The following is a 14,255-nucleotide window of genomic DNA, read 5'->3' as shown; positions in this document are numbered from 1 at the left end:
GTCCCTGCAGGGTGACAGTTCCTCTGGCCTGGACGCCTCCGTGAGCGCCTCTGTTTGTTCACACGGGTTTGCCCGTTCGTTTTCTACCCGGCGACAAGGAATCTCGTCTCCACGGGGACAGCATGGTAGCAGAGGAAACCCCCTACAGGTGAGTCCTCTTCCTACACCCCCCCCCCCCCCTCCCACAGCCCACCTTGCAACCGTCACCCAGTGAGGAGAACACACTGGGAAACTGAATCTGGAGATTGAGAATCTGGGATTGAACTGTTGTTTAGGTGACTGATTCCATGCCTGGTCGTGTCCAGTGTCATTGTGTTTTGGGGATATTTGCTTTCCTTCTCTCATGTGACCCTGAGGCTCTGTCAGGGAGGATCTGTCTCACCTGAGCTTCCTGGCGTGTGTGGAGACATGACCTGACACACGTAGGAAAGGACTGGTGGGAAAGGAGTATCTCTGGCTCAGAGGTGACGGGTCCAGGAACAACTGACGAGAGAGAGGGGAGGAGATGGGAAAGGAGAGGAGGAGATGGGAGATAAGATAACAGGTCTAAATGATAAGGGAGGAGTGAGAAAGAGAAATATATTGGGGAGAAAATCCTAGTAAAGAAGGCAATAGAAGAGACCACCGCAGTAAGTATGTATGGAATAAAAGGCAGGGGGGGTGGGAGGAGAGGGGGATACGAGAGGGGTGCAGGGTAACAGATGGGGCTTACTGAGATAGAGGGTGTGGTGTTGCATTAGACACCGCTAGCGCTGGACAAGAGGAGAAATCTGTATTGCAGCTGTCAGTGGTTCACCACCTACGCATGCCTTCCACACACACTCCCCTACACTCACACACACACACACACCCCACAATGATTCCACACGCACTCCACAATGATTCACAGATAATATGCATAGATGAACACATACACACTCGCAGAGAAACGCACACCCTTTGCAACACAACCTGTTCAAAGTGTATTTCCCATCCACGTGTTAATCATCAAACTGAAATAATCCCTTTAGTATGACAATGGCCTTTTCTTTTGTGCAAATGTAAAATATTAACAGCTCTTTAGTTGGCATGTCTGGGTCCTGTAGTCATATTGACTCATGGTGTGGTCTGCCTGAGCAGCAGAATATCACGCGCAACAGAACTGGTTACATCGCTTTGATCCGCATCAAAATACTTATGCAAAGCTACTTTACTCGACTAGAACAACAGATAATCAAATTCGTAAAGTAAATATCCAGTTTACTGCCACTTAATATGGCACGTATTTTGTCCACTGATGATAACATATCTTATTTACTAATGGCAGTGATCTGTAGGATAATAGAGCGGATACTGCCACGTGCCTACTGCAAAATTATTTTTTTAAATCTCACACAATAGAATACGATACTTTCTTGCCATCCGTTACAACATTCTTTATCGAGAACAGTGTGAACATGTTCTGATTTATAGTCCAAGGGCAAAGCAAAATAAAAGGTTCACGCTACAGTAGAAGAAGAATATAGCCTAGTTTTGGAGTAGGCTACATGAACCACAATCTGAAGTTTAACATTAACCCGGGATTAGAATTCTAAATGACTGATGATTTTTCATACATCCGGTTGTTCAAAGTCTCAAACTACCTTATCTGGCCTAGGCCTTCAGTAAGTATCAGTAGGCTACGTGGAAAAATAGTTTATAAAGCTTTTTTAAATGTTATTTTAATCCGACTACTATAGTAGCAACGTCAGGGGTTAATGTACTAAATTGTTTCCAAATCTATAGCATACTTTTCAGCATCAAATATACAAGTATACAATTCATATTATCCGATGAATAAATGCGGTTCACTTTACTCGTTGTTCCTCTCCTCCCGCCTTTGCGATTTGCTCGTGTATTCCCTCTCCGTCTAAATTCTCACCTGTACGGAAGTGAACATAAAAGGTTGGGCAGGTAAGAATGCCTGAGCAAAGAAGACAACGTTCTGAACAACGTTTACCTACAGGTGGTTACTGTCGCCGGTGCGCCCGAAAATGCTGCTTGAAACTTTACTCTGTTAAATATTAATTAAGGATTTTCAATGTAAACAATTGTTTTGATCTCTCACATTGCAGCAGTAACCGCGAGGACTAATGGGGCTTGTACTACTCAGTCTAATTCTTCAGTATTGGATCAACAACGTGGAGGGTGAGTCTATAATGGATCGTGCCCTACATACTTTCTCTCCAATAAGATACTTATCTGTTGAAGGTCACAGTTAATCACTTATTCTGCATATAGCCTTTCAGTTTTCCCCTTTAATGATAACATGTATTTCATAGTGCATAACATCTATTACATCTAAAACTTACTAAGAAGCAGTAGTAAATCATTACTGTAAATAGCCTACTTACCAAAATCCCGCACAGAATATGATTTACAGTTCTCTGGTAACACAAACAAGTCAAATATTATCCGGGACTCTCTCTCGCCACATCAGAGAGATGATCAGTGATAGTCAGTCCTTTCCTGACTCAGCGAGCGCCGGCTTGTTAAGTGCAGCCGTGGGAGAGCCCAGCGCAGTGAGACTAGCTAACCACGCTGTGACCACTTCCATGTTGCTCCCTGCAGGAGCATGTTCCCCGGGCAGCGCGGCGTCCTGTGACGCCTGCCTCCAGCTGGGGCCCCTCTGTGCTTGGTGCTCCCAGGAGGTAAGCCACCCCCGGCAGGGCAGCAGGCAGCTGTACGGGGGGTATAGCTCAGCTCAGGGGTGGGTGTATCCCGGGGGTGAGTGTAGCTAAGGGATGGGTGGAACTCACTAGGGAAAGGTATAGCTCAGTATAGGGATGGGTATAGCTCAGTAGTACATTTACATTTACTCATTTAGCAAACTCTCTTATCCAGAGCGACTTCCAGTAAGTACAGGGACATTCTCCCCAAGGCAAGTAGGGTGAAGTGCCTTGCCCAAGGACACAACGTCATTTTGCACGGCCGGGAATCGAACCTGTTCAGCCACCTGACTCCCTACCTAGTAGAGCATGGGGATGGGTATAGCTCAGTGGTAGAGCATGGAGATGGGTATAGCTCAGTAGTAGAGCATGGGGATGGGTATAGCTCAGTGGTAGAGCATGGGGATGGGTATAGCTCAGTGGTAGAACATGGGGATGGGTATAGCTCAGTGGTAGAGCATGGGGATGGGTATAGCTCAGTGGTAGAACATGGGGATGGGTATAGCTCAGTGGTAGAGCATGGGGATGGGTATAGCTCAGTGGTAGAACATGGGGATGGGTATAGCTCAGTGGTAGAGCATGGAGATGGGTATAGCTCAGTGGTAGAGCATGGGGATGGGTATAGCTCAGTGGTAGAGCATGGGGATGGGTATAGCTCAGTGGTAGAGCATGGGGATGGGTATAGCTCAGTGGTACAACATGGGGATGGGTATAGCTCAGTGGTAGAACATGGGGATGGGTATAGCTCAGTGGTAGAGCATGGGGATGGGTATAGCTCAGTGGTAGAACATGGGGATGGATATAGCTCAGTGGTAGAGCATGGGGATGGGTATAGCTCAGTGGTAGAGCATGGGGATGGGTATAGCTCAGTGGTTGAGCATTTGACTGCTCAGCGCAGGTTCAAATCCCCCTGCGTACCTTGCTTCAATGTAAACATCTGCTAAGTGACTACTTTACAAACACTGAGCCATGTTGATCCCATCAGCGCTGTGTCAGGGTGCGGTCAAGAGGTTAAAGATTGTTGTCGTGTTGTCTTTTGAAACCTCTCAGAATTTCACGGACTCGTACCTGGTCAGCGAGCGCTGTGACACGCCGGACGTCCTGCTCCAGAGGGGGTGCACGCCGGAACGGCTCGAGTTTCCGGTCACCAGTGTCGAGGTTCTTCAAGAGATCCCACTGGGGAGATCTGGAGAGAACCTCAACCACACCCACATCTCCCCTCAGAAGATGGCCCTCAAACTCAGACCTGGTACTCCTTATCATGATCATTTTGGGCCTTTTTTAAAGCTGTATTTTCTGTGAGGTGGCAGAGAGACAGAAAGGAATGCAGGGAGAAAGCGAGGGGGAAGATATGCAGGGAATGGCCCAAGCCAGATTTGAACCGGGGTACCTGCGTAAAGGCCTTGTAAAGTTGATTTGAACTTTTTGATAGCGATATGGAAGTTTGTCAAGGAGTTAGATTGTAGTGTCCATATCACCATTCTTAAAAATTACAACAGTCATAAGCTTATGTGTTTTCCTGCGTTTTTAGTCAGGCGTTAACTTGGATCATTTTGGACAGGCAGTGAGCTGACCTTCCAGGTGCGAGTGCGTCAGACAGAGGACTACCCTGTGGACATCTACTACCTGATGGATCTCTCCGCCTCCATGATCGACGACCTGGAGACTATCAAGGACCTGGGCTCCTCGCTGTCCCGAGAGATGGCCAAGCTCACCAGCAAGTTCCGCCTGGGCTTCGGCTCCTTCGTGGAGAAACCGGTCCTGCCGTTCATCAAGATAACCCCAGAGGAGCTAGCCAACCCGTGCTGGTAGCAGGAATAATAACAATGATATTAGTAATAACCTTTGTTGACATAGCGCCTTTCTCCCTCCCTCCCTCCCTCCCTCCCTCCCTCCCTCCCTCCCTCCCTCCCTCCCTCCCTCCCTCCCTCCCTCCCTCCCTCCCTCCCTCCCTCCCTCCCTCCCTCCCTCCCTCCTGGGGAGGATATGTTCAGAGGAAGATGAGGGAACTGGAGCTTCTTCACACCACATCCTCCTGGTGGAAGTCCCCACTTCCTGGGAGAGCACTTTACATAAAGAGGCAAACACTACACGAACCGGTTACTGATAACAGAAACAACAGCAGTGTTCTCATCTAGCAGATGACATACGATTTGATCATGAAAAGGGACTGAGGGAGGGGATTTGAACCTGCAATTTCTTGATTTGTTATAAAATGCTGAGCTATATCTGCCCCAAGTAGACCTGCGGGTCCTGTTCTCAGTCAATTATATCGTGGAAATGTGTTATTTTGCAGCGTTATAAAGTGATACACATGCATAAAAACGTGTGTTGAAGAGTGTGGCATATAGTGAAGTGATAACCAGCATATACACCAACATAATTAACCACCATATGGTGACAACCCACTTGTGTGACATCGCTTTGGATGAAACCATCTGCTAAATGAACACATGATCATTATTATGACATGATACTGAATGCTCCTCTCCGGTGTTTCCCAGGGGCGTGGATAATAGCTGCTTGCCAACGTTTGGCTACAAGCACGTGTTGCCTCTGACCAGCAGCACAGAGAAGTTCAACCAGATCATCACCAAGCAGCGCGTGTCCGCCAACATCGATGTGCCCGAGTGTGGCTTCGACGCCATCATGCAGGTGGCAGTGTGTGGGGTGAGCTGTCGTTTCCACTGCACTCATCTACACAACATTACACTTCTATTCATTCGGCAAAACACTTTTATTCATTCAGCAAAACGCTTTTATCCAAAGCGATAGTGTTCAAAGTAGGCCTATGGAAGGTACAGCAGAAGATCAAGGATCAGAAGTGTTTCAGTTCTAACAATGTTTCAGTGGTCAGGGTCCAGGTGAGTGAGCCCATGTCAGCCAGCTTTCTGCAGACCCCACAGCTCCGGTGTGTTTGTCTGGGCAGGAGAAGATTGGCTGGAGGAACAACTCCATGCGTTTGTTGGTGTTTGCCAGCGACGCAGACTCTCACATCGGCATGGACAGCAGGATGGCGGGCATCGTGATACCCAACGACGGGGCATGCCACCTGGACAGCAACAACGAGTATTCCATGTCCGACTCTCTGGTGAGGAGGCTCCCGGAGTCACAGCGTTTGTCTGTTTGTTTTTTAAGCGTTGGAGAGATGGCTCGAGGGTTTGAGTTGGTTTAGGTGCAGGACGTATGTGAAGCTCTCTGTGTGATGCTTGTAAAACAAGGCTGTACATATTAGATTGTTAGCATCACTGCAGTATGTGTTACTGTTGTCTTGTTTGTTCCAGGAATACCCAACCCTCGGCCAGCTGATTGACAAGCTGGTGGAGAACAACATCCTCCTCATCTTTGCCGTGACGGAGAAGCAGAAACACAACTACGAGGTGAGCTCAGTTCCTTCATCTGTCAGGTGACATTCACGCAGAGAAAACAAAACCCCCATGTGGGTGAAAGATAGAGAAGCGACTGTGGGGAACTCTGTCTCTGTGTATCAGTGAGGTTAGCATATTTGATTCAGTAAGCACTCCCGTGTGACGAGTCAGAACAGGTTTTCTGTCTTCCCGTTGTTCCTCTGTTCCTCCTGGGGGGGGTGGTTGCGACAGATACGCTGGCCTAAGCGTTCCTCCTCTGATCCTAGGTTGTTCTCTACCCCCACAGAACTATGCAGACCTCATACCTGGCGCCACGGTCGGAATACTGGAATCTGATTCTGGGAACATTCTGGAACTTATTGTGACAGCATATAAAGTAAGGGTAATGCCCACGTCGGAGGCAGCACTTCTCTTGTGTGTGTGTGTGTGTGTTTGTGTGTGTTTTATAGTAAGTAAGTAAGTAAGTAAGACTTTATTTATATAGCACATTTCATACAAGAATTGTAGCTCAAGGTGCTTTACATAAAATCAATAAAAACAATAATACAAGTGATAAACAATTCAAACAAAAATAAAAATCCCAATAAGATCTCTGTTCAAGAGAGAAAACAACTTTAAAAAGTAGGAAAAACCTTTTGAGATAAAATTACTTAAATGCTTTGGTAAAAAGGTAGGTTTTAAGCTGTCTTTTAAAAATGTCTAGAGTGTTTGCTTCCCTAATATTTATGGGTAATTTGTTCCATAGTTTTGGGGCGTAATTGACAAGGGCCGAATCACCAATCTTCTTATGACTGCTTCTGGTGACCTCTAATAGGCCTGCATTTGATGATCGCAGTGTTCTAGCTGGTGTGTAGTTTTATAAAGGAGTTAGCAATGTAGCTAGGTCCTTGTCAGTGAGATAGTGAGATAGATTCTGTCCGTCGGTGTATCTGATAACATGTTTTTGCTCCATTTTGCATTACATCTTGCTTGCTTTCACTCAGTCTCTCTCCCCAGCCTATTCCCCTCTCTCTCTCCTGCACTTGCTCTCCCTTTCTTTCTCCCTCTCTCTTTCCCCCTCGCTCCCTCCCTCCCTCCCTCCCTCCCTCCCTCCCTCCCTCCCTCCCTCCCTCCCTCCCTCCCTCCCTCCCTCTCTCTCTCTCTCTCTCTCTCTCTCTCTCTCTCTCTCTCTCTCTCTCCCCCCCTCTCTCTCTCTCTCTCTCTCTCTCTCTCTCTCTCTCTCTCTCTCTCTCTCTCTGTGTCTCTCTCTCTGTGTCTCTCTCTCTTTGTCCAGAGCGTCAGTATGTTGTCAGCAGGCCTGTACATGCCCTTGCTGATTGAACCCCCTCTAGCTTTTTCTTGTTTGCTTCAGCCTTCCTCCCTCCCTCCCTCCCTCCCTCCCTCCCCTTCTCTCCTCCATCCTAACCCCCTCCTCTCCTCCCTCCCTCCCTCCCTCCCCCTCCTCTCCTCCATCCTAACCCCCTCCTCTCCTCCATCCTAACCCCCTCCTCTCCTCCCTCCCTCCCTCCCTCCCTCCCCCTCCTCTCCTCCATCCTAACCCCCTCCTCTCCTCCATCCTAACCCCCTCCTCTCCTCCCTCCCTCCCTCCCTCCCTCCCCCTCCTCTCCTCCATCCTAACCCCCTCCTCTCCTCCATCCTAACCCCCTCCTCTCCTCCCTCCCTCCCTCCCCCTCCTCTCCTCCCTCCCTCCCTCCCCCTCCTCTCCTCCATCCTAACCCCCTCCTCTCCTCCATCCTAACCCCCTCCTCTCCTCCATCCTAACCCCCTCCTGGCTGAGGGGCCGGGCTGCCCCTAAATCCCTTCATCAGATGCCTCCTCTGCAACCCTAACAGCCACGTCTGAGCCAGCCAGGGTTAGAGGCAGCCAGGATTAGAGGCAGCCAGGGTTAGAGTCACACAAGGTCAGAGACAGACAATCGTCATATTTCTACAGTGTGTTGAGGTTTGAGGATGATATCTTGAGCTTTCTGGTGAGCTGCAGCGTACCGTGGCACCACTAAACCTCCCATGACCTCAGACCACACCAGCCTCGGGATGAGTCGTGCAGGAACCCTCCGTCAGCTCCCTGTCCCAGCTTGGAGCTCAGGTGTATCCTCAGGCCCTGCGCTCCTCACCTGGAGAAGCCTTGATCCTGACTCACGCAGACAGCTGCAGGCCCATGTGTGGACCTGACTGGCTGGGGGAAGTCCACCAGCTTCTCACTGGGGGAAGTCCACCAGCTTCTCACTGGGTCTGACTGAGGCCTTTGTTATGTTTAGCTGACGTCTGATCTGTCCTGGGATCAAATACACAGTCCAGAAATCCTACAAACTGATAAGATTCATCAAACTATGAATTCATACGAACTGATGAAGTTTATAAAATGCTTCTAAACTACTACTGCTACTAAACCGCTCTGAAGGCCATTCTGGGCATCTGAAGAGAGATTCCGGAGAGCTTTCCCTTGACATATCCTCGTCCTCAGACGTGTTGATCTGTGTGGTTCATCTCCTCGTCCTCAGACGTGTTGATCTGTGTGGTTCATGTCCTCGTCCTCAGACGTGTTGATCTGTGTGGTTCATGTCCTCGTCCTCAGACGTGTTGATCTGTGTGGTTCATGTCCTCGTCCTCAGACGTGTTGATCTGTGTGGTTCATGTCCTCGTCCTCAGACGTGTTCATCTTGTGGTTCTTCTCCACATCCTCCAGGAGCTTCGCTCTGAGATCGAGCTGGAGCTGCTGGGCGACACGGAGGATCTTCAGATCAGCTTCTCCTCCTCCTGCCCCGACGGACAGGCCCAGCCCGGCCTCAAACGCTGCTCCAACGTCAAGGCCGGGGCCACGGTCAGTTACGGTTTGAACTTGTGCCACACAACGCCACCACCACCTTTACAAACACTGCTTTAACCGACTATGCCACCCAAAAGCTATCTCTTCGAAGGCGCGGGTGGGCTGTATTCATACCGAGGAGTGAGTTTAACCAGTTCGACTCTGTTCCCCTCTGAAGGTGTCCTTCAATGTGACCGTGGAGCTGCCGTCCTGCCTGTCCGGGCCGCGGCGCTTCTCCCTGAAGCCTGTGGGTGTCCAGGACTCCCTGGAGGTCACCCTGGAGGCCCTGTGCTCCTGCCCCTGCCAGGACGCCTCGGCCCCCAACAGCAGCCTCTGCTCCGAGGGCCAGGGGGCACTGGAGTGCGGGGTGTGTGTTTGTCGTCCGGGCTACGTGGGCTCCAGGTGTGAGTGCGAGGAGAAGGGCCCCCACAGCAGTGACTGCCGGGCGGAGGGGCAGGCGGAGGCGTGCGGAGGACAGGGGGAGTGCTCCTGCGGGAGGTGTGTGTGCGAGCCGTCCAGCTTCGGGCATGTGTACGGGCCCTACTGCCAGTGTGACGACTTCTCCTGCCTGCGCTTCCGGGGGGAGCTCTGTGGAGGTGGGTCGCTCAGACCGCTGACAGAGATGTTAGCCCTGTTTCCTCCAGGCCTTTCTGTATTTAATGTTTTTATTGATCATTCAAGTTAACATAAACATGTCGATAGACATTGGGCATCACAGTCTTTATGGCTTAACAATCCAGTCACCCCAATCAATGCCGATCTAGCAACTTTTCTGATCTTCCTCCAGGCCTTTCTAACTCTGGGTGCATGTGTCAGGTGGCTGAGCGGTTAGGGAATCGGGCTAGTAATCTGAAGGTTGCCAGTTCGATTCCCGGCCGTGCAAAATGACGTTGTGTCCTTGGGCAAGGCACTTCACCCTACTTGCCTCGGGGGGAATGTCCCTGTACTTACTGTAAGTCGCTCTGGATAAGAGCCTCTGCTAAATGACTAAATGTAAATGTGTCTGTGTGTGTGTGTGTGTGTGTAGGCCATGGGGCCTGTGACTGTGGAGAGTGTGTGTGTCAGAGTGGATGGACAGGGGAGTACTGTAACTGCAGCACCAGTACGGAGAGGTGTGTGTCGGAGGACGGAGCACTGTGCAGTGGCAGGGGGAGGTGTGTGTGCGGCAGGTGTGTGTGTGCCATACCTGGAGCCTCCGGGGACACCTGTGAGAAGTGCCCCACCTGCGGAGACAGCTGTAGCTCAGCCAGGTGAGGCCACACCCGCACCAGGTCCAGTCAGGACACTCAGGAGGAGGTGAACTATATTTTTATGCTATTTGTTTTTGCCGATTTTTAAGTAAAGTGTGACGAGAGAGAGAGAGAGAGAGAGAGAGAGAGAGAGAGAGAGAGAGAGAGAGAGAGAGAGAGAGAGAGAGAGAGAGAGAGAGGGGGGATCCCTCGCTCTTCCATGGTCTCTTCCAATTTCTTCCTTAGTGAGTTTTCCTGGGAGTGCTTCCTCGAGGGTTGAGGTTGGTTAGGGTGCAGTTCTGTGGGCATATGTGAAGTCCTCGGTGACACTGCTTGTAAAAAGGGCTCTACAAACACATTTGATTTCTGGGGTCACCAGGTCATCTTGCCGATGGAAGAGGTAGTTCCTCCTCTCCGACCGCATGTTTGTCGCTTGTTTCGGAGCACAAGGATATTAGTTTCTGCCTCTCTTATTCCCACTTCCCTACTCTATCCAGGAGGCATCAAAAGACTGCTAATGCCCCCAACACTGAACTAAAGAATCTCCTTTCTCCATTGTAAAAGACCTGTCAGACATAGTCTATTTGACACCAATGTTTTGTGGCAGACTGGATGGAGACTGGAGGGAGAGAAAGAGAGAGAGAAAGAGAGAGAGAGAAAAAGACAGAACAGCCTTTGGGAACTCTGGGAAACAGCCCAGGCTCTTACTCTCCTCCTCCTCTACTCTCCACATGTGAATAGAAATTCCTGGACCCTAGGGACAAGCTCTCAGACGTGTGTGTGTGTCCTCAGGGCCTGTGTGGAGTGCCACATCCAGTCAGAGAAACACCCTGCGGATTGTCTTCACAAGTGCAGTGTGTCTAACATCTCTGTCAACGAGACCACAGGTACATACCGTCTCTCCTCCAACTCTGTGGGGACACCTGGACTGAACAATGGGGACTGGGACAAACACACAACTTATAGAACAGCAACAGCAGGAGACACATTACTACTCACTTTTCCGCAACTAATGCCCTAACCTGGAGTTTGTTTCCACATCATGGGCACCCACATCCTTTAGTAGGGGGCTATCAGAGTAGCATGCTAAGTTCCCTTATGGGTCAGAACACTGGGAGGAGGCTAAACAGACCAGCATGCTAAGTTCCCCCATGGGTCAGAACACTGGAAGGAGGCTAAACAGACTAGCATGCTAAGTTCCCCCATGGGTCAGAACACTGGAAGGAGGCTAAACAGACTAGCACGCTAAGTTCCCCCATGGGTCAGGGAGCCAGAGGTATGCCAACATGCTTCGACTCAAGTGTCCCTCCTTGCCCTTCTCCCTCCCCCACAGAACACTATCTGGGTCTAGGTTCCTGACACCGGACAATAGAAAACATTATTTACCTTGTCGGACAGACAACCCTTTTGTGGTAGCAGTGAATAGAGAAGGACCTGGGGGTTTTCTTGAAGGCAGGGTTAGTTTGAACCTGGTTCCTCTTAGTGTAAGCAGAGAGGCATATCTGATCATCGTCACGACTCTGATAAGAAGGTATAACAATGGTGTGGAGCCCACATGGACACACACATGTACGCATACACACACACTTATACATACATACACTTTTACACACACATAGATATACAGACACACACACTATCCTTTACACACATATAGATACGCGCACACACCAAAATATTTTTACCTTTGATATGGAAATTACACTGGCAGCCGAAAAACAACAAGCATATCCTCTTACAAGCTCCTACAATACACAGAGGAAAGCTGATATATGGCTGATTCATCTCCACATCTCTGTTCCAGGGTACGATGGGAGTCAGGCCATGCTGTGTACCCTGCAGAGTGACAACGAGTGTCTGATCTCCTTCAGTGTGGAGGTCGGAGACTCTGGTACAACAGTGTCCAACCTGCTGCTTCACGGTACGGACTTCTCTGCTACACTGAGACTCTCACCTCAAGCTCTCACGCTTCCAGAGGAACAGCCCATGGATCTGTGTGGTGTCCTCCTACACACACAATAATCATATAGATATATACACATACACACACTGTATATACGCATATACAGCAAATACTGTGTATGGTGTTCCGTGTATTTATTTTGAATTCGATTTTTGTGCAACTTGCTTTTAGCCAAGGAAATGTTGTGCAAATCTATCTCTCCCTCCTCCCTCCCCCACTCCCCACCTCCCTCCCCCCAGACTGCCCACAGCCCCCCAACATAGCCATGATAGTGCTGGGGGTGTCTCTCTCCATCCTCACCATCGGCCTGATCCTTCTGGGTGTGTGGAAGATTCTGGTCTCTGTCCACGACCGGAAGGAGGTCGCCAAGTTTGAGGCAGAGAGGGCCAAGGCTAAATGGCAGTCAGTAGGTGTTCACTTTCTCCTTTGATCTGTGTTGTTTATATCTGTGTAATTAAGGTGGCGCTCTAAAAGGAGTATGTCCAGGAGGTGAATGTATCGTTTTTGTTGATGCTGTGTATGTGCAGAAATAGTTGCCATCCAGAGCCACTAGATAACAGGGTCCAACTTCTACTCCCTGTTTGTCTTCCTCCTCCCAGCAGTCAAGGGCACAAGACAGTGTTTCATTCTCTGCTTCTTCAAAATAGCATATCTCCCCAAGCTGAGGTGAGATGACAGCTTGTTCTGAAGGAGAGAGAAACACACATGTGACCTTGACAGTTGGGAGCAGGAAGAGAAAAAGGGAGTTCCAGCTAGACCTGTTATTAAATAAACCCAGAATCAAAGCTGGTTAAAGATGGCGTCTCGTCAGTTTCTATGGAAAGTGCTCAGGCTTGTTGAAGGTTAATGATGGTTTTGAGTGTTGCTGAGGTGAAAATACGAATCATTGCTTTTATTATTTTAGGTAATTTGAAAAAATGTTTTGAAAAAAATATTTGGAACCTTTGAAAAAATATTTTGGAAAAAAGTTCTAAAACGTAACTTTTTGAAAAGTCCCCCCCCCCCAAAAAAAAGTTTCGAAAAAAATGTTGCATAATTGATAAGTACTTGATGAGGACTCTACTGTACTCTACTGTATTCTGCTCTGTTTTACTCTACTCTGTAATCCTCTCAGAGTAAGTGTAGTCAGTACTTCAACTTTTACCAGAGTATTTTTAAACATGAATATCCGTACTTTTAATTGAGTGAGGGATGTGTGTGCTTTTGCCATCTCTGTACATGTATAAGGAATGTCTGCAAGGGACACGAAGCGAACGGGGACCCTCTAAGCTTCCTTTTGTTTTGAACACTGCCCCCTGTTGGTCGTGTTAGCATTACCTATTGTACTAGACTTCAGGTGGCAAAGTGTACAATAGCTTGGCACTCAATCATAACAGTCTACAGTTGTATTTACAGTTTGCCAGGCCATATTTCAGTTTCACCTTTCTTTTCATCTCGCAGGGAACTAACCCTCTGTTTCGAAGCTCCACGTCAACGTTTAAAAACGTCACCTATAAGAACAATGGAAGAGAAAAATGCATTTCAATGGATCGCTACTGATGAATTCAGAGCGGAGAGGGTGACCTGCAAAGTGCACTGATGTCTGTGCCAAGCAAGACAGTCGACAGCCTACAATTATTTTTTACGTAAGGTGTGTGTGTGTGTGTGTTTGTGTGTGCTTGAAAGAGAGAGAGAGAGAGAGAGAGAGAGAGAGAGAGAGAGAGAGAGAGAGAAAGAGAGAGAAAGAGAGTGAGTGAGTGAGTGAGTAAGAGTAAATTCATGGTAATGTAGACAGTAACCAAAAGATCTTAATAATTTTTGGAGATACTAAATGTCTACAGTAGCATTTAGCATCCATCTTGATGACTTTGCTGCTTAACGGGGTTTCTCTGGATGATAGTCTAACACTGGATTTATTTCTTTTCTCGTTTAGAATACTGTTGGGATTTGGGCATAGATCTTATTGCAGTGGGAAACCACTGCAATAATATGTATTTTTTGTGTAATGTTTTGTCTTGGATTTAAATCGAGGCTGTGCCTTGAGTGACGATGTAGTATTTTGTTTGGGGGAAATGAAGTGAACGTGTTTTTTCATGTTGTGTGACGCAATAATAAAGTTGAACTTTTTGAGTAAAACATTTTGTTTTACTAGACTGTTAAGTCCATAACAGTGGGGCTAAAACTTGTTTAACAGTATCCAAACGACGAACAAACATCAACGAAT

At 48.4% G+C, this 14,255-nt stretch overlaps 1 protein-coding gene across 4 annotated transcripts; it reads left to right on the top strand.

Annotated features, from left to right (window-relative positions):
- On the top strand, positions 1 to 14,167 carry itgb6 (integrin, beta 6). 4 transcript variants are annotated; one of them, XM_062447362.1, is made up of 17 exons: positions 1,451 to 1,643; positions 1,912 to 1,984; positions 2,094 to 2,166; positions 2,590 to 2,669; positions 3,738 to 3,936; positions 4,249 to 4,495; positions 5,192 to 5,357; positions 5,617 to 5,778; positions 5,972 to 6,067; positions 6,342 to 6,431; positions 8,741 to 8,875; positions 9,039 to 9,456; positions 9,888 to 10,110; positions 10,882 to 10,976; positions 11,894 to 12,010; positions 12,292 to 12,458; positions 13,493 to 14,167. In XM_062447362.1, the coding sequence occupies exons 3-17, from the start codon at positions 2,112 to 2,114 to the stop codon at positions 13,589 to 13,591; spliced, it is 2,349 nt and encodes a 782-aa protein (XP_062303346.1). In that variant the 5' UTR covers positions 1,451 to 1,643; positions 1,912 to 1,984; positions 2,094 to 2,111; the 3' UTR covers positions 13,592 to 14,167. The 4 variants fall into 4 exon arrangements, with proteins under 4 accessions (XP_062303348.1, XP_062303346.1, XP_062303347.1 ...); XM_062447364.1 differs by lacking the exons at positions 1,451 to 1,643; positions 1,912 to 1,984 and adding an exon at positions 1 to 148; XM_062447363.1 differs by lacking the exon at positions 1,912 to 1,984.
- The last annotated feature ends 88 nt before the right edge of the window (positions 14,168 to 14,255 follow it).

This window comes from Osmerus eperlanus, chromosome 21 (assembly GCF_963692335.1).
Source record: "Osmerus eperlanus chromosome 21, fOsmEpe2.1, whole genome shotgun sequence".
In the NCBI taxonomy this organism is placed as follows: Eukaryota; Metazoa; Chordata; class Actinopteri; order Osmeriformes; family Osmeridae; genus Osmerus; species Osmerus eperlanus.
This window is presented reverse-complemented; position numbering and strand designations above follow the sequence as displayed.

Bases quoted from the DNA above. Each gene is read 5' to 3' on its own strand.
- itgb6 (XM_062447364.1), top strand. From the start codon at position 2,112: ATGGGGCTTGTACTACTCAGTCTAATTCTTCAGTATTGGATCAACAAC. The intron at 9,457-9,887 runs GTGGGTCGCTCA...GTGTGTGTGTAG, and splicing joins CCGGGGGGAGCTCTGTGGAG to GCCATGGGGCCTGTGACTGT. The intron at 12,011-12,291 runs GTACGGACTTCT...CCCTCCCCCCAG, and splicing joins GTCCAACCTGCTGCTTCACG to ACTGCCCACAGCCCCCCAAC.